This window comes from the organism of the source record quoted next, unplaced genomic scaffold, assembly GCF_019419815.1.
Source record: "Pyrus x bretschneideri cultivar Hongxiangsu unplaced genomic scaffold, Pyrus_bretschneideri_v1 Contig11, whole genome shotgun sequence".
NCBI lineage: Eukaryota > Viridiplantae > Streptophyta > Magnoliopsida > Rosales > Rosaceae > Pyrus > Pyrus x bretschneideri.
In genome coordinates, this window is record NW_025999402.1 from 7692196 (window position 1) to 7718372 (window position 26177).

General features: G+C 36.9%; 1 protein-coding gene and 1 non-coding gene across 7 annotated transcripts; one reads left to right on the top strand and one right to left on the bottom strand.

Annotated features, from left to right (window-relative positions):
- Nucleotides 1-316: 316 nt before the first annotated feature.
- Nucleotides 317-24443, bottom strand: LOC125473824 (cysteine synthase-like). Of its 6 annotated transcripts, none has more exons than XM_048577145.1 (11): nucleotides 17774-17916; nucleotides 17251-17311; nucleotides 16865-16974; nucleotides 16705-16762; nucleotides 16067-16330; nucleotides 15854-15991; nucleotides 15713-15764; nucleotides 15297-15376; nucleotides 858-917; nucleotides 614-694; nucleotides 317-482 (listed from the first exon to the last, which is right to left on the bottom strand). In XM_048577145.1, the coding sequence occupies exons 1-11, from the start codon at nucleotides 17854-17856 to the stop codon at nucleotides 393-395; spliced, it is 1077 nt and encodes a 358-aa protein (XP_048433102.1). In that variant the 5' UTR covers nucleotides 17857-17916; the 3' UTR covers nucleotides 317-392. The 6 variants fall into 6 exon arrangements, with proteins under 6 accessions (XP_048433102.1, XP_048433101.1, XP_048433099.1 ...); XM_048577144.1 differs by lacking the exons at nucleotides 317-482; nucleotides 614-694; nucleotides 858-917; nucleotides 17774-17916 and adding exons at nucleotides 14537-14723; nucleotides 14866-14946; nucleotides 15111-15170; nucleotides 24299-24382; XM_048577142.1 differs by lacking the exons at nucleotides 317-482; nucleotides 614-694; nucleotides 858-917 and adding exons at nucleotides 14537-14723; nucleotides 14866-14946; nucleotides 15111-15170 and having other exon boundaries at nucleotides 17774-17898.
- On the top strand, nucleotides 19924-20085 carry LOC125473935. Its single transcript, XR_007255674.1, has one exon. It is a non-coding gene; the product is annotated as a U1 spliceosomal RNA (small nuclear RNA).
- Nucleotides 24444-26177: the final 1734 nt, after the last annotated feature.

Here is a 26177-nt window from a genome sequence, read left to right on the forward strand (position 1 = left end):
AGGATAGCCATCAACCAGAGTTTATTAGTTCATCGGTAAAAGGTCGTAATAATCATATATAAGGTCCCATGCATATTTTCAATAATCATATATAAGTTTTTTTTTTTTAATTATTATTATTTTAATTAAAAATATATTAAGATTACATGTACGTTAAGGTATTGAAAAGAAAAAAAAAGCAAAATTTGATTATGTAAAATTACATTTTTGCTCATGTTCTGTTTTAATTATAATGTTAAATTGGTAATTTCATAGGATTGTGGTTGACAATGAGTGTTTTATTAATTAGTAGGGATAAGGTCCTAGAAATATTTTCATTTCAAACTGGAGCAAAGTTTTCGTGTTATTTCAAGGAGCTAGGAAACTAAGAAAAGGCCGATTCAGCAACAATTTCAGCAAATACTCAAGTTTTCTGCCTCATGCCTAATTGAATCAAAGAGTGCAGAAGACAGATAACGCTCTCCAAAACTGGGGAACACTGCCTGCACAAGTGACAAATAAATGGAATAAGTTCGTGGAGTGTAATTGCATTTGATTACGAACTGACAATTCCAAGTCAAGTTTCAGGGAAGAAATCGTATAAGCTTACGGGTCAGTGCAAAATCAGACTTACAACAATGAGTTTTCCAGCATATTCAGGCCTCTTCGCCAACTTTATTGCAGCAGCGGCCGCAGCACCAGATGAAATCCCCACCTGCAATGTTAATTTGCTCTCACAATCAGCCCCGTAAATGGAAAAATGATGAATGCGTGCAACAAGAGGGTCTCAAATTTCTCGTCTGCGAATCTAATGGAGAGTAACAAACTCCTAGCACTGACACAAAAGTGAAAGCGATGTCAACTAATTGATACCATACCAGAAGACCTTCTTTCAGGGCAAGCTGCTTCGCGGTGTCAATTGCTTCCTCACTCGTTACCTAAAATGTTACATAAGCATCAGCAGTCGTTAACGAGAAATTCGTGCTTGTATTAGAGTTGTTGGCACCAAAATGAAACAAGAACTTGTAGAACTGACATGCAATAAAATGAGCTGAACGCTTACTTGAATAACTTCGTCAAGCAAGCTAATGTCCAGAACTACAGGTAGGATACCGGCACCAATTCCTTGGATCAGATGCTTCCCTTTGACACAAAGGAGAAATATTACAAATCCACATATGCATCAGCCAATATAGGTGGACAAAATCTCAAATGCTATGGAACGGTAATTTCATACTTCAGAAACTTAACCACAGACAGGCCACTTAAACGAATCAAACTATAATGTAATACTTTGCAAATTGTTTAACATTCTAACGACGAAGAAACATTTCTGATGTTTTGCTCTATTCTGCAAGACAAAAAGCTAACCCGAAAAACCTAGCATCCTCTTCACGTTCCGTTGTAATATGTTCTACAAGAAGAAGAATTTCACGAGCAAAGAAAGCAATAGTGCAGAGCCAGAGACGAGGAAAACACCAGCATTATAGTAACTCACCAGCTTGGCCACCGTTCAAGACTGGGCTTTCTGCTGGTTCTACACCGTACACCTAGACAAAAGAAAATGCTTATTAATAACTTTTCTCCTCACATACTCATGTAATATTCATGTATATAATACAAACATACAAGATTCAACCTTAATCTCTGGATTCTGCTCTTTAAGGAACGTCCCTGCACCGGCAACGGTACCCCCAGTCCCTATTCCCGAAACCAGGGCATCAACCTTCCCTCCTGTGTCTCTCCATATCTCCGGGCCAGTGGTTTCATAATGAGTCTACACCAACGGTCACATAACGATTCATGAACTCTCTCAACCATCTAGACATGTCACAGTTACTCCAAAAGTTACCTTCGGGTTGGCAGGATTTGCAAATTGGCCGAGTATAAAACCATTAGGCGTGTTACTCAATAACTCCTCGGCTTTATCAAAGACTCCCTCAGTACCCTTGGCAGGATCTGTGAGGTACACCTCAGCCCCGAAAGCTAGGAGCACGATTCTTCTCTCAATACTCATTGAAGATGGCATGGTCACCTTAACCTTGTAGCCCCTGCTTGCTGCAACGAATGCCAATCCAATGCCGGTGTTGCCACCCGTGGCCTCAATGAGAACAGTCTTCAGTTCCCGAAGATCATACATAGTCAAACTTGTTATCCTCAAAAGAACAGAAACAAAAGAGAAACTTTATGTATAGATTTTGTTAGCGGAATTCTACTTGAAAATATTTTGGATACAGCCACAGCAGTAAGAACAATGGCGGGGTGGGGGTGAAGCGAGGCTTATTCCGTATAAGTATTAACCGTGTTGAACGATAATTGAACTTGTAAAATCTCCATAACGTGCTGAAAAAACGTCTACAGATATGGAAAAGATTAATAGCTAACCTTCCCTGGCGTAATTAGACCCTTATCCTCGGCGTCCTTGATCATACTATATGCAATCCTGCATATACAAATTAAAGATCAAACGCGTATATGAATCTTGAGTTTTGATTTGCTGTCGTACTAGGAGAAAACGAAAATCAATATTCCCCAGGAAAAAGTGCAAAGAATATGCCTGTCTTTTACACTTGAGCAGGGTTCCATTGACTCTAGCTTGGCAGCAATTCGTGCTACACAACCATCCACGACATTGTTGAGATATACCAACGGGGTGTTTCCAATCAGCTGGAAGAACCAAGAGTACAACGAGAGCGCATCGTAAGCCAAATCAACATATAAAAATAAAGAAAACTAATGCAAAAGATTGAAAACTTTGAGTTGTAACGAAAATGACAAAATAAAGGGTAAAGTGAATTGTACCAGGATTGACTTTGTAGTGTAAAAATATGGTTTTTCGTTAAAGTGAACAGTATCGGAAGCTTTTCGTAAAAATTTCCTAACAACAAAGGAAAACTAAAAACAAATCAAAATCAAAATTGAATGCTTGACTTTTGTGAAGAGAAATATTACTTCGGTGACATCGTTCTTGATTGCAAATTTGACTTCCATATTTATCTTCTGTTGCAGCAAGCTGTGAAAGAAGGGAAAACAGATTCAAACGTTCAACAAAGCAACCCCGAAACGCTTCATCGTTTCATCCTCTTAGAAAATCACTTGAAGAATATAGGAGCAAAATATTGTAAAAGCCCAGAAATAGTCAACAGAAACAAAACCAGAAGACCCCAAAATATGCAGAAAATAAATAGAGAATAAACAAAAATATCAAGTATTTAACAAGAATGTTTACGCAGAAGAACACCAAAAGCTCCCAACCTAAATTTTGAAGAACCAATAATTATTAAAAAAAATTATGAAAAAAAATCAGTTAACTACCATAAACAGAGCAAAAAGAACAGAATAATAATTCTGGAATTTGTCCAATATTTTGTTAAAGTTCGAGTGAGCTATGACTACACAGATTTCCTCAGAGAATGGAAGAAATTACAGTACGAAAATGGAAGAGATGATGGTAGAGGGAGAGAGAGAACAGAGAATATGACTCTGAATATTTTTCGCACGTTCACCATTTCATTTATCTGAGAGAGGAAGGGAATTCCGCTCACTTCTAACCGTTGCGCTCTTTTGACAGTATTCAAATTACATCAAAACAATAATAGTGTTGTTACATGTGTTGTTTTTATTTTGACTCATTAGACTCACCAGATCCCACCCATTTATTTTTACTATACCACCTGTCAATCTACCTCAAGCATTCCTACGAATGCAACACCTGCTCTTCTCACTTCATGCAAACTGACAGCACCACGTTCCATTTCATCCTTCTCATCACTTTAGCAATCATTACGAGTGCTTATTGTGCACTCTATTGTGATGATCGTATGCAGCTACTAACTTCTACGTGCTGCATGCTTAATCCCTGCATTTGACACCTGCACCTGCAATTTGATGACTCTTATACTTGGCAACCCATGTTCATGACACGTCCAAATGAAGTGGAACACGTCTTGCATGTAGCTGTCAATATCCTAGATGATTTCTTACATTCTATTGCCATCACTTCATTGAAAGGCTTAGTCATGCATTTAACATTAATTATAGCCGACTCCAATCCCCTATAAATAAGAGCAAAGGCTCCATTCTTTTGAAACCACAGAAGCATGCAATGCATGCATTACGTAGGGGCGATGTACATATAGTATATATCAATGTATGTATATGTATGTACGTGTGTGTATATATTATATAGGTATAGAGAGAGATAGCGAGCTAGGGTTTGAGGTTTGTGGAGATGTTAGTTGAGTTGTCTTGCCAAAGCATAGATTATTGAGGTGAGTGGTTTATGTAATGTGTTTAAAATATTCTTATTTTTTGATAAATGAAAACCATGAGATATCATAGGTTTTGAGCTATTTTTAAATATCTCTCTATTTCAAGTCAAGTATGTTGGATTTTGTGAAGTACTTTCAGAGTTATTGTATATCTGATAAGTGAATTGTTTGAGATGTTCATGAAGCATGAGAACTTTGGTGTTGCATTAATCTGAGAGATAAATGTAAACTGCACACGGAGATATTAGGGCGGATGGTCATTAAGGGTCATGTGGTGAGTTACAATTTATGATTGATATAATGGACACGTAAATGAATGATGTGATATGGAAATATGTGGTTAAAGCATTGATATTATTATTCTATTTTATAGTGTGATTAAAATGGCAAGCTTGACTGGCATATTACATATTCTACTCACTGAGCAACGGTGGTTGTTGTTCACCCCTCCCCTATTATTATATAGATGTGTTATTTGGCAAGACGGTAGAAAAGCTAAGGTTGTGATTGAGGGGAAGTTTAAGGATTTTAATTTATTATTTTTGTACCTTATAAGGATTTTGGAGTTATTTTAATAAGAGGAATTTATTTTTCCCACCCATTTCAATTTCCTTTTAATTATTTAGTTTTTAACTCATGTTTCGAATTTAGATTTGAGTTTTTATTGCCGACCTCGGGTCTGGGGCGTGACAAAGTATTATCACAATTCAGTGGTGTTGCAGCATATTGCATTTTACCAAAATCTTTCAGCACAAATCTCAGCCAAGTGGCTTGAGCAGTTGCCTCAGATGCACTGATATATTTTGCTTTAGCCGTGGACAAAGCAACACAATGTTGTTTGACAGAGGCCCAAGAAAAAACACCACTACCAAATGTAAAAGTATAACGTGATGTGTTTTTCATGTCTTCTTTTAAACCACTTCAATCACTATCACAGAAGCCTATCAAAATTGCTCATCTGCCTTTCTTGTACTCCAAACCAAAGTCCAGAGTTCTCTGAACATATCTGAGCACCCTTTTTATTGTTCCATAATGCTTGTTAGAAAGACAATGCATAAATCTTGTTAACAAACATGCAACATACATTATATCAGGCCTTGTTGCTGTGAGATACAACAAGCTTCCCACAATTTTCATGTATTGAGCTTCATCTGCAGCTCCATTATCATATTCCTTTCTCAATTTGTCACTTGGTACTAGTGAACACTCACAGGTTTACATTCCTAGAGTCCAAACTTCTTCAACAAAGTTGAAGCATACTTCCTCTAGTGTATGAAGATGCAGCCTTCAGTTTACATAACCCTCATTCCCAGAAAATGGTGCACCAAACCCAAATTTGTCATTTCATACTTTTGCATCATATTAGTCTTAAATTCTTCCATTAACTCCTGAGTACTTCCAATATAGACTATATCATCAACATAAATAGACACTATGATCAAATCTGAGTCTCCTTCACATTTGGTATACATTGTTGCCTCACTGGTACTTATTTTGAAACCACACTGTGCAAGATAAGAATCGATCTTTCCATACCATGCCCTGAGTGCCTACTTTAGTCCATATAAAGTTTTGTGCAATTTGTACACCTTATCCATCTTTCCTTGCACAATGAATCCATCTGGCTGATCTACATACACCTCATCTTCAAGTACACCATTTAAGAAAGCTGATTTCACATCCAGTTGAAAATAACTTCCAATTATTCTTTGCAGCCAGTGCAATAAGAGTTCTTATGGTGTCTAACCTTGCCACAAGTGCAAAGGTTTCAGTATAGTTAATCTCAAGTTTTTGTGCATAGCCCATTGCAACTAGCCTAACCTTATTCTTTTGAATCAAGCTATCTAAATTCAACTTTGTTTTATACACCCATTTTACCCCAATCATAGGCTTATCAGATGGTTTCCTTAGCAGTTCCTATGTATGGTTCTTCTCAATCATGCCCATTTCATCTTTCATTTCCTTTTTCCATGCTTCATCCTGTGCAGCTTCATCAAAACCTTCTGGTTCAACAATGCACAAATGCATCTCTCATAAATTTCACTCAAGTTCATGTACCTCAGTGGAGTATGATCATACTGAGATGTAGGACTAGAACTGCTTGCTTCACCAAAGACAATAGCTGGAAAGTCTTCAATTTGAACTTAAGAACTTCCAGAGACAACATCATCATCAACCCCATTCATTTCCAAAGGCCCATTTGCAAAAAATGGAATGACACTTCATTGACTTTATGTCTCTCCCAATCCCATTAGCCATTCTCATCAAAAATCACATCCCTTGAGAGTATTACCTTCTGTGTTTCAGGATTAAGCATTATGTACCTCTTTTCACAAGTGCCATATCCAATGAAAATACCAATAACACTAGTTTCTTCTAATTTGTGTCTTAAGTTTCCTGGAATAAGAGAGTAACACACTGAACCAAAAACTTTCAGGTGTTTAATCTCAAATTTTCTTCCACTGAATTTCTAAAAAGGTGTAACATTCCCCAAAGCTTTTGTAGGACTTTTGTTTAGCAGAAACACAGATGTGTTCACTGCTTCACACCACAGATTGTAGGGAAGTTCTTTCTTATGAAGCATGCACTTTGCCATCTCTACAACAGTTATGTTTTTCCTTTCTACAACTCCATTCTATTGTGGACAATATGCAATAGTGAGTTGTTTTTCTATTCCCAAGGTTTCACAAAACTTTTCAAATTCATTTAAGGTGAATTCTCCTCCCCTATCTGTTCTCAACTTCTTAACAGGATAACCACATTGAAGCTCTACCATAGCTTTGAACTTTTTAAATACATGGAAAACCTCTGATTTGTTTCTCAAGAAATAAACCCAGCACATCCTTGAGTAGTCATCTATGAAGATAATGAAGTACTTGTTTCCACTCAAACTTGGAGTTTGCATAGAACCACATACATCTAAGTGTATTAACTCCAATGGCTTCTTTGCTCTCCATATTGACTCATTGGGAAATGACTCCCTGTGATTCTTCCCAAGTGCACACCCTTGACATACATTATCACTATCTTGGATTTTAGGTAACCCCAATACCATTCTTTGACTCTGTAATAGCTTGAGGCTCTTGAAATTTAGGTGACCAAACCTCATGTGCCATACCTTTGCACATTCTTGCACACTTGTTCTCAATGCAAATTCCTTGTTTGTACTGAAAACCAAAGGAAAAAACATATTTCCTTTCTGTTTCACATAGACCACCAAGTTACATAGAGATCTATCATCAAACACATCCACTCTATAGTCTCCAAATAGAAGAAAATAACCATGCTCAGTCGTTTGACCTACACTAAGCAAATTCTCTGCAAGACCAGGTACAAGCATGACTTTTTTTATGTATCTTCTACCCTCTATAGTCTCAATGACCAGTGTCCCCTTTCCTACCACTTCAACCAAGACGCCTACTTGGACCTTGGCTTTCACATTTCTGTCAATGTCTGCAAGTAAATCTTCCATGGATGTAATATGATTACTATATCCATTATCTATATACCACACATCACCCAACTTCTTCTTAACAAAACAATTAGCATATAACAAATTACTAGCTTCTTCCACCTGATAACAAAATTTACTTGTTACACAACCTTGTTTGTATTGTAGTATCTTGCAATATGTCCAATCTTGTTGCACTTATGACACTTCACCTCGTTCTTGATCCAACATTCACCATAGTGCAATCTATCACAGAATTTACACTTATCCCCAATGTTGTTTACCTCACTTTTCACATGAACACTAGCCTTATTACTCCGATCAGCTTTGTTACTCCACTGTTTTCCTTTTGACTTGAAATTCTTCTCATATTTGCTATTGTTAGTTTGACCATTAAATCTGTTTGGTTTAGATGTCATGCCTATCAAGTCTTTGTTCATAACCCTTTAAGATGGCAACCACATCCTGAGCATCCATGGTTTCCAAATCCTTAGTAATTTCTATCACTGCTGCAATACTATCATAAAACTTAGGCAAACTAATTAACAATTTCTAGATAATTCTTTGATTACCCAGATCTTCACCATAGCTTCTCATTTGATTAATCAGATCAAACAGTTTAGCAATATACACAGAGAGAGATTCATTATTATTTATACGAGTATACTCAAAATCTCGTTTAAGATCTTGGAGTTTCACAGATCTTACTTGCTTATCACCAACAAATTCTTCTTTCAAAATGTCCCACGTAGCCTTTGCACTTTCCTGGGTTGCAATTATTGGGAAAATTTGATCTGAAACAGCACCTTGGATAATACCCAGTGCTCTGGCATTCTTAACTACATTATTTCGTATCAGTTTCTGCTCCACCTCTATAAGCTCCTCCTCCTTCTTCGTTGAATGATCGTAACCCTTCTTAACCAGATCCCACTGTTCATGTGAACGAAAAATAGTATTCATTTTGATTTGCCAGAAATCAAAATTCTCGCCATTGAAGACTGGCACTCTAAGTTCCCTCCAAATCCAACCATGTTAAACTCGATCGCGAATACAAGTTTGAATCACTGGACTGAGCTTTTGCTATGAATCTAAGCTCAATCCCTCACAGATACAACGCACAAAGGATTCAGACCCAACCTGACTCTGAGGCCATGTTAGTGTTTGAGTGAGCTATGCAACTGTGAGCTATGACTACACAAATTTCCTCAAAGAATAGAAGAAATTATAGTACAAAAATGGAAAAGATGATGGTAGAGAGAGAGAACAGAGAATATGACTCTGAATTTTCTTCACACATTCACCATTTCATTTATCTAAGAGAGGAAAGGAATTCCACTCACTTCTAACCGTTGCACTCTTTTAGCAGTATTCAAATTACATCAAAACAATCACAGTCTTCATCTTACACCCTATGGGATGAAGACATATGTCTACCTACTTACTTAAGACCTATGAGACTTAAACAAATAAGCATACAACCAATTTAGCTAAACATCCTAGCAATATGAACTAGAAATGCAACTGCCACATCAGATCATAATTTACACACTAACATATTTAGCAGCAGATTTTCAAGATTTCAAGCAATATATTTTGCACCCAAATGCTAATAAGCAATGAACAATTCAATTCTGTCATTAAATATTCATAAATCATGTGAAACTCAAAATAAACACCAACCTTATCTTTTGCAGGCAGAGATACGGAAGAAAGAAAGAAAATTGTTTTGGAATTTTCTGGAAAATGGCTCCTTGCACTTTCATAAAGGCACTTCTGCATTTATTTATTGGAGTATGATTCTCTCCCCTCTTTTTTCCCTCTCCTTCCCTCCCCTCCTATTTGAACGATCATGATTAAACCACATCAAAATCTTATATTAATTTTTTTATAAAAAGAGAAAGACAAACTAGAGAATGTGAGAGAAGGGGATGGAAGGGGATAGAAAGAGGAGGGGAGAGAATCCTACTCCTTATTTATTTACTTATTTATTTATTCGTTTGTTTGTTAAGTTTCACGATGGTTGTCCCGTTGTCCTTGTTCTATTTCGTTTATGGAACATTTTTTCCTCTGTAGGTATATTTTAATCTTGAAAGTGACAAAGAATTTTCATTTAGCGAAAATCGAACGTTGGACTTCAAGTGCATAATTGACTATTGTTAATTGTTTGAGCTACAAGTCTCTTGTTTGTTCAGTATTTTTTAAGCTGGTCTCTAACGTGAAACAAGAGTGAAAAATGGAGGGAAGCAGAAGAAGTAAAAGGAAAAAAATCACCAGATCAACTTAAGAGGAAGCATGTGTGTAACGCGTGTTAATCAATTAAACTACAAGTCTCTTATTCGCTGGATAATAATTCAAGCTAACATCCAATTGTTGACCAAGAGTGTGAAACAATGGGAAATTTGAACAAAGTACGGAGGGAAAAGAAGAAAGTGGAAGAAAACAAGGTTACCAGGGCAGCTTAAGGGGACAGAAACTTGTCATGTTTACTAGGATAAGAAAAAACTTATGTGATAAGCCCAAATTAGAGTGTGTGGTCCAGGGGAGCACATGCTGAGAAAAACACTAATGCTTGCAAATTGCAGAGTTTAATACAATACTAACAAAGAAGATATGGTCGAATTAGATACGGTCAAATTATAAAAGAATGTGTCCGAAAGTTGGGGTTTTCTCGCATTGTAAAAGAGGGGTAATTCCGGAAGTTTGGGTTTCCATATCCTTATGATGTACCATCCGTATTCTCATCACTTACATAAAAACATATGATATATCATCCGTATTCCCATTACAATGAAAATTTTCTCCTAATCTTGTATTCCTTTTGCCTGTTTATGAAGAAGTATCTTTGATTAAAAAAAAAAAAAAGATGCAGTCAAATTAGATGGGTGGGCTTCCAATTCTCGAGGCTTTCTCTCATCCTGTGAGAGCTTTCTCACCGTCGAGTGAATGTTTTTCGTTTTCATCATTTGGTGTTTCCGCCAGCTCTGGTTGTGGCCACGAAAATAGTAAACAATTTCAACAGGATTTTGAGTTTGATTCTACATCAATCTAACTGATCGTCAATTCAATTTCTCTCATAATTACGAATTAGTAAACGGGCTATTAGAAAGTATCTCATCATTACTCTTACATCCAAAGTGCATTTATGATTAGGGTTTAGCAAGGTTATACTAAAATTTAAAGAACTTAATCAACTACACATAATTGGCAAATGCATGTACCAAATGCCATTAAAACTATGTGTTGGGAAAATTAAATGAACCAACACTACGTTCTCTCAAAGATGTCAAAACTCGACATAAGAACTGAGGTGGCGGATAATATATTCAAATTTCATTTCCAAACAATAAAATACACTTTTGGTTTCAAATAATCAACAACCACTACAGTTTAGAGTTAGACCCTTTCACATTTCTTTAATCCTAATTGCATACATAAGAAACCGACTACTATGTTAAACTATATTTAATAAATAAGTACATTCCTAAATTTTCAATTACCCCCTTAGTGGCGAAGCCAGAAATCGTCTGGAAGAAAAAATTTAAAAGGGTAAAAAGTTCCAGAAAAATATAGACAACCAAATCATTTTAGATACTAACTATGTAGCATGGATAAGGACACAAATACGACGATACAACTATTTTCTAAATATTAGGATATAAGACAGCAGGGATACGTTAATAAAAATATGCATTAATGTACTATAATGTTTATATAAATATATATTGCAAAATGTCAAAATATACGGAAATAGATGGAAATAGATGCTTTGGTTCTTTTATATATAATGATTACATAAATATATATTGCAAAAGTCAAAATATATGGAAAGGGATATGTACATCCAAGAGGATTCTCGTCGGATCCAATTTGTGAGGATCTTGGAAATCCTCTAATCACATTCGTTCATCATATCTCATACGGTTAGTTTTTGTCAGATACTGTTAATATCAAATATTGTTTTTGTCAGGATAGAAATTGACAATCAAACAACAAGAACCAAGAAAATCTAACATTGCGACAAGAACTCCTTTTTCTTTAACTTTCTATTCATTTTTAGTCAAACACAGATTTTCTTACCATTGTGACTACTGGAAACTCCTTTTTCTCTAAGGGTGTGTTTGTTTACCTTCACTAAGCTTCACTAGACTGGATTGGACTAATAATTAGTCCAAGCCCGTGTTTGTTAGCAACAAGGACTATGTTTAATGGTATTAACCGGGACTCGCGTCGACTAAAACCTTCGCTAGAAGGTCTTAGCGAGAACCCTCCAGAACGAGCGGACTGCTAGTCCTACTCTCTCCCTTCTCCTTCGCAGCTTCGCCTCTTCACCCCTTCGCCCTTTCGTCTTCTTCTTCCTCGTCGCACCTTCACCCTCTCGTCTTCTGCTCCCTTGTGGGTTTCCAGCCACGTACTATGCGTTCTCCACCAAAAGCCTACTCAAGTGGGTGAATAAGCACTGCGTTCGCCGCCAAAGGCCCCCCTCAACGACCCATTCTCCAACCCCAACAGCCTATTAATTAGGTTTGTGTTAATGGTGCTTGATGAATTTATGTCAATTTAGGTTAAATTTTGTTAATTTGGATGAATCTCGTTAATGGGGTTTAATAAATTTATGTTAATTTGGATAAATCTTATTGGATATTAAAATTCCATTATTGTTCTTTTTTTTTCTGCAGATTCTTGAAGCAGTAGAGAAAAATGGGAGTTTCAATTTTTTTGGAATCATCGGTTTTGGCATTGGAAGTCTGAGGGGTTTCTTGTTGGGTTTCTATGTTTTCGCCATTTCAGAGCATGAGGAAGTGAGGGTAAATCTTTTATTATCTTTCAGTGGAAATTATCCCTCTGTTTTTTGTTGTTGCTCATGGTGTTTGCTCAATCGATTGGGTATTTTTGTGTTTAGAGATTTTGGATTAAGCAATTGGTTGAACTTGACAGTCTTGCATGTAATTGATTGCATTCAGTATCACCTGCATCTTATGAACCGCTGATTTTGCAGGGACACTGTTCTGCAGCTATGTGAGAGGTACAATTGCTTGTGTATAATTCTTAGAATTGATGCTCTGTATGTAATTTAGAATCTTAGAGTTGATTTAAATTTGAATGATGTAGGTAGATGTGAAGTGGGTTAATTTAATGGTTGAATTGGTGGCGGTGGTGGGTGCAGGTAGGGGTGGACATGGTGGCAGAGCTGGTTAGAGTTACATTGGGTTCAAAGGGAAGGAATGTGGTGCTGCAAAATAAGTATGGACCTCCAAGATTGTCAATGACAGTGAAACTCTCATCAAATAGGTAATTGGTTCCACATTTGAATTAGCCAATTGCTATTTTAGTATTTTAGAATCTTCGAATTGATTTAAATTTTAATACCGACATAAATTGAGTTGTCCTTGGTGGCATTAGTTTAACTTTAGTGTTAATAAACAACACTCAAAATGTTATCTATCAAATTATCTTTCATTGCTCATGTGTTCTAGTTGGCATTTGTATCTAGAAGTCTGCATGAGCATCTCTTTATGGTTTCCCTTGTATTGCACACTGACTGCCCACAAAAGTTTGATCTTCCAGCTCCATTTGTATTGCACATTGCGGGACCATAGACAATTGTTGCATTCTATTTATGATGATGCAATCTGTGCATTTGGAGCAATGTAATCTGTGCATTTGGAAGGCTTGGCTGCATGTATAGTAGTGACAAATACAACATTAAACTAGACTTTGTATCTGTGGCAAAGGGTCTTCTTCTGAATATATGCCAATCAGCATTCTTGTGAGCCCAGAAGTTTCAGATGTCATATCCTCTCAGAGCAGCAAGCTTGGTTGTTTTTCTCATGGGATTACATATTCTGGACACCCCGTAGCCTATGCGGTTGCAATTGAAACACTCAAGATCTACATAATTAGTTGAAGGGCATTGAAGAATATGTGAATGAACTCAAGTTTAAGCACAAGTAGTTGCAACTTGTATATGTATTGATAGCTCATGATGGTGAAAAAAATATGTAGACTTTCATGTAAAAGCAAAATCCTTTTCCCGTTTTGTTTGTGAGATGAATGATATTTTCAATAAAGTATCTTTTATCTCTTTAAAAAAAATGTTTTTTAGACAAGAAAGTGGAAGTTTTCATAATTAAATATAAAAAATAAAAAATAAAAATTTAGTCCTGGCTAGTCCGGTACTGCACCAAACGCTTCACAATTTTAGTACTGCTTAGTCCAAGCCAAGCCAATCCAGCTTAGTCCCTGAAGTTAGTCCAGTCCTAGATAGTCCGGTGCAACAAACGCACCCTAACTTTCTATTCATTTTTAGTCGAACACATATTTGCATGCTTGTCATTTTTTTTGCTACTTGGCCGTCGACTGGAGAAATTGTTGGGTGTAATTGCCGTTTATCTCCGTTTCACTCTCTCTCGTCACGTAATTCAAGGAGAAACATTTTTCACATTTTCACAAATTTCTTGGAACACCAATATCTTTGTCATATATTATCGAAGAGGAACAGCTCAGTCCTCATATACTCCGCAATCTCATACATTTTTTTCTTTTTGCATAGCAACTCGGTTCGCTGTACATGAACACTGTTATTGCATCTACCTAAATATCTTTCTTCTGGTTCTGGTTCAAGAAAAAGTCCATATTCTGAGCACAGAACTAACAAAAATCGAAAAGACGATATAAGAATCGGATGTTGTAACACAGTGCTTGAACCTTTGTTTCGCTCGTAAGCTACCATAGCTCATTCCCCTTGAATCATATGGTACATGGATGCTCCACTGATGCTATCAAGAAGATAGCCATCAATATTAGTTCATCGGTAAAAGGTCGTAATAATCATATGTAAGGTCCCATAAATATTTTTATTTCAAACTGGAGCAAAGTTTTCGTGTTATTTCAAGGAGCTAGGAAACTAAGAAAAGACCGATTCAGCAACACTTTCAGCAAATACTCAAGTTTTCCGCCTCATGCCTAACGGAATCAAAGAGTGCAGAAGACAGATAACGCTCTCCAAAACTGGGGAACACAGTCTGCACAAGTAACAAATAAATGGAATAAGTTCCTGAAGTGTCTGTTTGAAAGAATTGCATTTGATTAGGAATTTACAATTCCAAGTCAAGTTTAAGCGAAGAAATCATATAAGCTTAAGGGTCAGTGCAAAATCAGACTCACAACAATGAGTTTTCCAGCATATTCAGGCCTCTTCGCCAACTTTATTGCAGCAGCGGCCGCAGCACCAGATGAAATCCCCACCTGCAATGTTAATTTGCTCTCACAATCAGCCCCATAAATGGAAAAATGATCAATGCGTGCAACAAGAGGAGTCACAAATTTCTCATCTAAGAATCTAATGGAGAGTAACAAACTCCTAGCACTGACACAAAAGTGAAAGCGATGTCAACTAATTGATACCATACCAGAAGACCTTCTTTCAGGGCAAGCTGCTTTGCGGTGTCAATTGCTTCCTCACTCGTTACCTAAAATGTTACATAAACATCAGCAGTCGTTAGTGAGAAATTCGTGCTTGTGTTAGAGTTGTTGGCACCAAAATGAAACAAGAACTTATAGAACTGGAAATGCAATAAAATTAGTTGAATGCTAACTTGAATAACTTCATCGAGCAAGCTAACGTCCAGAACTACAGGTATGATACCAGCACCGATTCCTTGGATCAGATGCTTCCCTTTGACAAGAGCGAGAATATTACAAATCCACATATGCATCAGTTGATATAGGAGGACGAAATCTCAAATACTATCGAATGGTAATTTAGTTCAATAGAAACTTAAACGAATCAAACTATAATGTAACACTATGCAAATTGTTTAACATTCTAACGACGAAGAAACATTTCTCATATTTTGCTCTATTCTGCAAGACAAAAAGCTATCCGAAAAACCTAGCATCTTCTTCATGTTCTGTTGTAATATGTTCTACAAGAAAAAGAATTTCACGAGCAAAGAAAGCAATAGTGCAGAGAGCCAGAGACGAGGAAAACGCCAGCATTATAGTAACTCACCAGCTTGGCCACCGTTCAGGACTGGGCTTTCAGCTGGTTCTACACCGTACACCTAGACAAAAGAAAATGCTTATTGATAACTTTTCTCCTCATATACTCGTGCAATATCCGTATATATAATGCAAACATACAAAACTCAACCTTAATCTCTGGATTCTGCTCTTTAAGGAATGTCCCTGCACCGGCAACTGTACCCCCAGTCCCTATTCCTGAAACCAGGGCATCAACCTTCCCTCCTGTGTCTCTCCATATCTCCGGCCCAGTGGTTTCATAATGAATCTACACCAACGGTCATATAACAATTCATAAACTCTCTCAACCATCTAGACATGTCACAGTTACTCCAAAAGTTACCTTCGGATTGGCAGGATTTTCAAATTGGCCAAGTATATAACCATTAGGCGTGTTAGTCAATAACTCCTCAGCCTTATCAAAAACTCCCTTAATACCCTTGGCAGGATCTGTGAGGTACACCTCAGCCCCGAAAGCTAGGAGCACGATTCTTCTCTCAATACTCATTGAAGATGGCATGGTCAGCTTAACCTTGTAGCCCCTGCTTGCTGCAATGAATGCCAATCCAATGCCGGTGTTGCCACTCGTGGCCTCAATGAGAACAGTCTTCAGTTCCCGAAGATCATGCATATTAAGAACCAAGGGAAGTTAGTTCATTGAAACATGAAACACGCCACACCACACCACATTCTCGATCATATAAGTGTAAACTCCCTTACATAGTCAAACTTGTTATCCTCAAAAGAACAGAAACAAAAGAGAAAATTTATGTATAGATTTTGTTAGCGGAATTCTACTTGAAAATATTTTGGATACAGAGAAAAGTGATCCAACCACAGCAGAAAGAACAATGGCGGGGTGGGGTGGAGCGAGGCTCATTCCTTATAAGTATTAACCGTATGGAACGATGATTAAACTTGTAAAATCTCCATTACATGCTGAAAAAACATCTACAGATATGGAAAAGATTTATAGCTAACCTTCCCCGGCGTAATTAGACCCTTATCCTCCGCGTCCTTGATCATACTATATGCAATCCTGCATATACAAATTTAAGATCAAACGCGTATATCAATCTTGAGTTTTGATACTAGGAAAACGAAAATCAATATTCCCAAGGAAAAAGTGCAAAGAATATGCCTGTCTTTTACACTTGAGCAGGGCTCCATTGACTCTAGCTTGGCAGCAATTCGTGCTACGCAACCATCCACGACATTGTTGAGATATACCAACGGGGTGTTTCCAATCAGCTGCAAGAACCAAGAGTACAACGAGAGCGCATCGTAAGCCAAAGCAACATATAAAAACTAATGAAAATAGCTTGAAAACTTTGACTTTTAACGGAAATAACAAAATAAAGGTAACGTAAATAGTACCATGATTGACTTTTTAGCGTAAAAATGTGGTTTTTCGTTAAAGTGAACAGTATCTGAAGCTTTTCGTAAAAGGTCCTTAAAAACAAAGGAAAACTAAAGACAAATCAAAATCAAAATCGAATGCTTGACTTTCGTGAAGAGAAATCTTACTTCGGTGACATCGTTCTTGATTGCAAATTTGACTTCCATATTTATCTTCTGTTGCAGCAAGCTGTGAAAGAAGGGAAAACAGATGCAAACGTTCAACAAAACAGAAGCAACCAGAAAACCCGAAACGCTTAATCGTTTCATCCTCTTAGAAAATCGCTTGAAAAATATAGGAGCAAAATATTGCAAAAGCCCAGAAATAGTCAACAGAATCAAAACCAGAAGACCCCAAATAGAGGACAAACAAAAATATCAAGTATTTAACAAGAATGTTTACACAGAAGAACACCAAAAGCTCCCAAACTAAATTTTGAAGAAGCAATCATTATTAAAAAAAAATTATGGAAAAAAATCAGTTGATTACCATAAACAGAGCAAAAAGAACAGAATGATAATTCTGGAATTTGTCCAATATTTAGCAGCAGATTTTCAAGATTTCAAGCAATATTTTTTTGCACCCTAATGCTAATAAGCAATGAACAATTCAAATATGTCAGTAAATATTAATAAAGAAATAAAGACCAACCTTATCTTTTGCAGGCAGCTATATGGAAGAAAGAAAGAAAATTGTATTGTAATTTTCTGGAAAATGGTTCCTTGCACTACCATAAAGGCACTTCTGCGTTTATTTATTTATTCGTTTGTTTGTTAAGTTTCAGTCAAACTTGAAGGTTGTCCAGTTGTCCTTGTTCTGTTTCGTTTTATGGAACATTTCTTCCTCTGTAGGTATATTTTAATTTTGAAAGTGACAAACAATTTTCATTTAGCGAAAATCGAACGTCAGATTTCAAGTATATAATTGATAATTGATAATTGTTAATTGTTTGAGCTACAAGTTTCTTATTTGTTAAGTATTTTTTAAGTTGGTCTCTAACACGAAACGAGAGCGAAAAATGAAGGCGAGCAGAAGAAGTAAAAGGAGAAAATCACCAGGTCAACTTGGGAGGAAGTGCATGTGTAACGCGTGTTAATCAATTAAACTACAATTCTCTTATTCGCTAGATAATTTGATCCAAGAGTGTGAAACAATGGAAAATTTGAACAAAGTACAAAGGGAAAAGAAGAAAGTGGAAGGAAAAAAGGTTACCAGGGCAGCTTGAAGGGACAAAAACTTGTCATGTTGACAAGGATAGAAAAAACCTATGTGATAAGCCCAAATTAGAGTGTGTGGTCCAGGGGAGCACGTGCCGAGAAAAACACTAATGCTTTGCAAATTGTAGAGTTCAATACACTACTGTCAAATTAGATACGGTCAAATTAGATGGGTAGACTTCCAATTCTCGAGATTTTCTATCCTCCTGTTAGAGCTTTCTCATCCTCAAGTGAGTGTTTTTCGTTTTCATCATTTCATGTTTCCGTCAGCTCTAGTTGTGATCATGAAAATAGCAAACAATTTCAACATGAATGTGATTCTGATTTCATACCAATCTAACTCATTTTCAGTTCAATTCTTCTCATGTTGATTACGAATTAGTAAACGGACTATTAGAAAGTATCACGTCATTACTCTTACATCCAAAGTACACTTATGATTAGGGTTTAGCAAGGTTATACTAAAATTTAATGAACTTAATCAACTACACATAATCGGCATAAGCATATAACAAATGTTTGGGTTCCAAAAGCATTTTAAATACTTTCTACAAGAAGCACCAGTTATATGATTACCCTAGGAAACACTTTAAGTGTTTTTTCAAGATTTACTTACATTTTTACTGCGTATTGTTTTCAAAAATATTTTCACTAAAAATGCTTTCAATAATTTTAAAAGAACATACAAACGAGATCTAAAACTATGTGTTGGGAAAATTAAATGAACCAACACCATGTTCTCCCAAAGATGTCAAAACTCTTGGCATAAGAACTGAGGTGGCGGATAATATATTCAAATTTCATTTCCAAAACAATAAAATACACTTTTGGTTTCAAATAATCAACAACCACTATAGTCTAGAGTTAGACCCTTCCACATTTCTTCAATCCTAATTGCATACATAAGAAACCGACTACTATGTTAAACTATATTTCATAAATAAGTACATTCCTAAATTTCCATTCACCCTCCTTAATGGCGAAGCCAGAAATCGTCTGGGAGGCAAAATTTAAAAGGTTAAAAGGTTCCGGAAAAATATAGATAACCAAATCCTTTTAGATAGTAACTATGTAGCATGAATAGGGACACAAATATGACGATACAACTATTTTCTAAAAATTAGGATATAGGACGGTATGGATACGTTAATAAAAATATGCATTGATGTACAATAATGTTATATACATGGCTTGCCACCAACTATTCTCATTTTATATTAAAAAAAAAAAAAAACAACAATGTTGAAGTAAAATCGAGGCTCTCCCAGACGACCATGGAGTCAACCGAGGCTCTCCCCAGCCAACTTTCCGACAAGCTCAGCGCAGGCTGCATAACTAAATTTTTCGACAAGCTCAGACGAACTAGAGGGGCGGTTCCTCCCTTGTGCTTTCGTTGCTTTGCCACTGCCCCCGCCCAATAATTCGTCTAACAATCCACTAACTTTCCAAAGTACTTTAAAAAAAACCATCGAACTACCTTTTTGTATAACTGCTGCCATTAGTAAGCATGTCCCACATCGACCAATTAAGGTCAAAGAAGTCAGGCGGGATGGGTATAAAAATAAACGACGATCTCTGTATTAAGTACTTACCTGGACAGGGTCTATGGGCGATCAAGAAGGCTCATGGCCTGGGCTGGTGACCTTCATTGCACTCTGTCGGGGTGCCAGTCTATGATCTCCTCAACGTAGGAGAGTCAATGTCATAATTTGTTGCCGTGGGGGCTTGCGTTCGCGCAGCCCCTGCCCAATCTAAAGTGTAACTCCTTAAAATATCTATCTGACGAAATTTCATCCTGTTTATTTTCCTCAAATTGAATCTTAAAAGTCCAAATTCAGTTTTCTCTTTTTAATCAAATTATAGTCGTTGTCATTGATGCCCTATATGTATATGCTAGGTGGAGATGGGATTTAGGACTTAAGTGGAAATCGGTAATTTTGTCAATATGGCGTTTGAAACCATTACAAAGCCATAAGTCCAATTCGTTCTCCTAATTTTTTTAGAAGTCCTCCAAATTGTATCGGGGAGGAGGTACTCTAGACTAGTAATTAAAGTACATAAATCGCCCACAAACAAATATGTTTGCTGGCCCAGCTGCTACAATTCCAAGACGTCCATTGTCTAAGCTCGTCGATAGAGTTAGCTTAGTCAAATTCAATGGTAATCGTACCAATCAAATGTAAATCAACAAAATCAACTGCTCTCATGTGTTTTTCTTTGTAAATGCGTTACGATTACTGATAATGACCTTTAAATAAAAAAATAATCAATAACGTATATTGTCTCTTGCTTAGACTGATAAATCTCCAAGAAGAAGTCCATTGCTTAAGCTCGTAGATAAAGTTAGCTAGGCCAAATTCATTAGTGACCGTATCAATAAGAAGTAAATCAACAAAATCAACTACTGTCATTTTTCCTTATTTGTAAGTACGTTACAATTATTTATTATTTATAATGGCCCAGCTGCTAAATCTCCAAGAAGAAGTCCATTGCTTAAGCTCGTAGATAGAGTTAGCTAAGTCAAATTCAATAGTGACCATACCAATCAGACGTAGATTGACGAAATCAACCGCTCTTTCCTTTTGTGTAAATACGTTAAGATTACTGATAATTTTTTCTTTAAAATGATAAATGTACCCAATGGCTTTCGTATGTTTTGATTTTAATCTATGAGTTTTCTCAGTTGGTGGTAATATTGAATAATTGTCATTTTTTTTGTAATTGCAGGACTATTTCTAAACTGCGAAAGCAGATTATTTGAAGTTGAATACAAAGGAGAGAATAACAGTGATGTAGCCAAGTTAGTTCAATCCAGAACTAACACAAATCGAAAAGACGATATAAGAATCGGATGTTGTAACACAGCGCTTGAGCCTTTGTTTCGCTCGTAAGCTACCATAGCTCATTCCCCTTGAATCATATGGTACATGGATGTCTACTGATGCTATCAAGAAGATAGTCATCAACCAGAATTTATTAGTTCATCGGTAAAAGGTCGTAATAATCATATACAAGGTCCCATAAATATTTTCAGTACAAACTGGAGCAAAGTTTTCGTGTTATTTGAAGGAGCTAGGAAACTAAGAAAAGGCCGATTCAGCAACACTTTCAGCAAATACTCAAGTTTTCCGCCTCATGCCTAACGGAATCAAAGAGTGCAGAAGACAGATAACGCTCTCCAAAACTGGGGAACACAGCCTGCACAAGTAACAAATAAATGGAATAAGTTCCTGGAGTGTCTGTCTGAAAGAATTGCATTTGATTACGAATTTACAATTCCAAGTCAAGTTTAAGCGAAGAAATCGTATAAGCTAAGGGGTCAGTGCAAAATCAGACTTACAACAATGAGTTTTCCAGCATATTCCGGCCTCTTAGCCAACTTTATTGCAGCAGTGGCCGCAGCACCAGATGAAATCCCCACCTGCAATGTTAATTTGCTCTCACAATCAGCCTCGTAAATGGAAAAATGATGAATGCGTGCAACAGGAGGAGTCTCAAATTTCTCGTCTAAGAAACTAATGGAGAGTAACAAACTCCTTGCACTGACACGAAAGTGAAAGCGATGCCAACTAATTGATACCATACCAGAAGACCTTCTTTCAGAGCAAGCTGCTTCGCGGTGTCAATTGCTTCCTCACTCGTTACCTAAAATGTTACATAAACATCAGCAGTTGTTAGTGAGAAATTCGTGCTTGTGTTAGAGTTGTTGGCACCAAAATGAAACAAGAACTTATAGAACTGGAAATGCAATAAAATTAGTTGAATGCTAACTTGAATAACTTCATCGAGCACGCTAACGTCCAGAACTGCAGGTATGATACCAGCACCGATTCCTTGGATCAGATGCTTCCCTTTGACACAAGCGAGAATATTACAAATCCACATATGCATCAGTCGATATAGGAGGACGAAATCTCAAATACTATAGAAACTTAACCACAGATGGGCCACTTAAACGAATCAAACTATAATGTAACACTACGTAAATTGTTTAACATTCTAACGACGAAGAAACATTTCTCATATTTTGCTCTATTCTGCAAGACAAAAAGATATCCGAAAAACCTAGCATCTTCTTCATGTTCTGTTGTAATATGTTCTACAAGAAAAAGAATTTCACGAGCAAAGAAAGCAATAGTGCAGAGAACCAGAGCCGAGGAAAACGCCAGCATTATAGTAACTCACCAGCTTGGCCACCGTTCAAGACTGGGCTTTCGGCTGGTTCTACACCGTACACCTAGACAAAAGAAAATGCTCATTGATAACTTTTCTCCTCACATACTCGTGCAATATCCGTATATATAATGCAAACATACAAAACTCAACCTTAATCTCTGGATTCTGCTCTTTAAGGAATGTCCCTGCACCGGCAACTGTACCCCCAGTCCCTATTCCCGAAACGAGGGCATCAACCTTCCCTCCTGTGTCTCTCCATATCTCCGGGCCAGTGGTTTCATAATGAATCTACACCAACAGTCATATAACGATTCATAAACTCTCTCAACCATCTAGACATGTCACAGTTACTCCAAAAGTTACCTTTGGATTGGCAGGATTTTCAAATTGGCCAAGTATATAACCATCAGGCGTGTTACTCAATAACTCCTCGGCTTTATCAAAAGCTCCCTTAATACCCTTGGCAGGATCTGTGAGGTACACCTCAGCCCCAAAAGCTAGGAGCACAATTCTTCTCTCAATACTCATTGAAGATGGCATGGTCAGCTTAACCTTGTAGCCCCTGCTTGCTGCAATGAATGCCAATCCAATGCCGGTGTTGCCACTCGTGGCCTCAATGAGAACAGTCTTCAGTTCCCGAAGATCATGCATATTAAGAACCAAGGGAAGTTAGTTCGTTGAAACATGAAACACGCCACGCCACACCACATTCTCGATCATATAAGTGGAAACTCCCTTACATGGTCAAACTTGTTATCCTCAAAAGAACAGAAACAAAAGAGAAAATTTATGTATAGATTTTATTAGCGGAATTCTACTTGAAAATATTTTGGATACAGAGAAAAGTGATCAGCCACAGCAGTAAGAACAAAGGCGGGGTGGGGGTGGAGCGAGGCTCATTCCTTATAAGTATTAACCATATTGAACGATGATTAAACTTGTAAAATCTCCATTACATGCGGAAAAAACATCTACAGATATGGAAAAGATTAATAGCTAACCTTCCCTGGCGTAATTAGACCCTTATCCTCCGCGTCCTTGATCATACTATATGCAATCCTGCATATACAAATTTAAGATCAAACGCGTATATCAATCTTGAGTTTTGATTTGCTGTCGTACTAGGAAAACGAAAATCAATATTCCCAAGGAAAAAGTGCAAAGACTATGCCTGTCTTTTACACTTGAGCAGGGCTCCATTGACTCTAGCTTGGCAGCGATTCGTGCTACACAACCATCCACGACATTGTTGAGATATACCAACGGGGTGTTTCCAACCAGCTGCAAGAACCAAGAGTACAACAAGAGCACATCGTAAGCCAAATCAAAGTATAAAAACAAATTAAAGTTGAATGCTTGACTTTTATGAAGAGAAATCTTACTTCGGTGACATTGTTCTTGATTGCAAATTTGACTTCCATATTTATCTTGTGTTGCAGCAAGCTGTGAAAGAAGGGAAAACAGATTCAAACGTTCAACAAAAGAAATAAATAGAGAACAAACAAAAATATCAAGTATTTAACAAGAATGTTTACACAGAAGAACACCAAAAGCTCCCAACCTAAATTTTGAAGAACCAATAATTATTAAAAAAAAATCAGTTAACTACCATAAACAGAGCAAAAAGAACAGAATAATAATTCTGGAATTTGTCCAATATTTAGCAGCAGATTTTCAAGATTTCAAGCAATATATTTTGTACCCAAATGCTAATAAGCAATGAACAATTCAATTATGTCATTAAATATTAATAAATCATTTGAAACTCGAAATAAAGGCCAACCTTATCTTTTGCAGGCAGAGATATGGAAGAAAGAAAGAAAATTGTATTGTTATTTTCTGGAATTTGGCTCCTTGCACTTCCATGGCACTTCTGCGTTTATTTATATACTTATTTATTCGTTTGTTTGTTAAGTTTCAGTCAAACACGAAGGTTGTCCTTGTTCTTTTTCGATGGAACATTTCTTCCTCTGTAGGTGTATTTTAATCTTGAAAGTCACAAAGAATTTTCATTTAGGGAAAATCGAATGTGACAAGCCCAAATTAGAGTGTGTGGTCCAGGGGAGCACGTGCTGACAAAAACACTAATGCTTGCAAATTGTAGAGTGTAATACACTACTGACAAAGATATGCGGTACCGCTGGCTCTAGTTGTGGCCATGAAAACAGTAAACAATTTTAACATGATTTGATTTTGATTCCACATCAATCTAATTCAAATTAGATGGGTAGACTTCCAATGCTCGAGGCTTTCTCTCTTCCTGTGAGAGCTTTCCAACCATCAAGTAAGGGTTTTTCGTTTTCATTATTCTGTGTTTCCACCAACTCTAGTTGTGGCCATGAAAACAGTAAAGAATTTCAACAGGAATTTGATTCTAATTCCACACCATTCTAACTCATTTTTAGTTCAATTCCTCTCATGTTGATTATGAATTAGTAAACGGGCTATTAGAAAGTATCACATCATTACTCTTACATCCAAAGTGCATTTATGATTAGGTTTTAGCAAGGTTATACTAAAATTTAATGAACTTAATCAACTGCACATAATTGACATAAGCATATACCAAATGCCATTAAAACTATGTGTTGGGAAAATTAAATAAACCAACACTATGTTCTCCCAAAGATGTCAAAACTCTTGACATAAGAACTGAGGTGGCGGATAAAATATTCAAATTTCATTTCCAAACAATAAAATACACTTTTGGTTTCAAATAATCAACAACCTAGTCTAGAGTTAGACCCTTCCACATTTCTTTAATCCTAAGAGCAACTCCACCCCTATCCACTTTGCGCCAGCACCCAGCCCATTTATCCATTTAATTGAACAGTAATAGACCCAATGAACAGTAATAGGCCAAGGCATCTCCACCCCAAAAAAAATATGCTGGCACCTAGTCTAAAAATGCGCTAGCACAAACGATCTCCACCCCTACAAAATGCGCTGGCACCCAGTCCATTTAAAATATTAAATAATTTTTTTATAAAATAATAAAAAAAAATAATAGTAGTGTAGAAAGTGTAGAAAATATTGAAATGTGGTGTAAGGTGGAAGATGAGGGTTAGGTATTTATAGAAAAAAAAAATTAATTTTTTAAAATTTTTCTGTATTTTTTAAAAAAATTTTGACATTTTTTAATTAATTTTTAATAAATTTTAATGTTGTAATTAATCTGGACCGTTGGATTTGAAAAATAATCAAATCCAACAGCCAACACGCTGCCACGTGGCCAACGGTCAAATTTCTGACCGTTGGGCCTTTTTTTTTTTTTTTTTTTAATTTTTGGTGAAAAACACGTGGACCGTTGATCTGTGATCGGACGGTCCAATTTAAAAGTGAAATTTAAATTTTTTTTTACCGTTGGAAATCCAACGGCCTACAAAAACTAGCCGTTGGAAATCCAACGGCTCTGAGGAGGGCCACGTAGCCCTTTGACAGACTGAGTCCACTTGCCCTGCACGCGGGCCCCACTGCCTGCAGACGCTGTCGGATACTCGCGAGGCGGAGCGCGTGTTGTGCACGAGCCAAGAAACGGACCGGCCTCTGGGTCTGTCCATTTTGGGCTGGGCTCTTGACTGGCACGGGCTGGGTGCTAGTCACTTTTGCGGGCTGGAGCTCATTCACTGCGTGCCGGGCCATTTTCTTCACTTGGTGCCGGG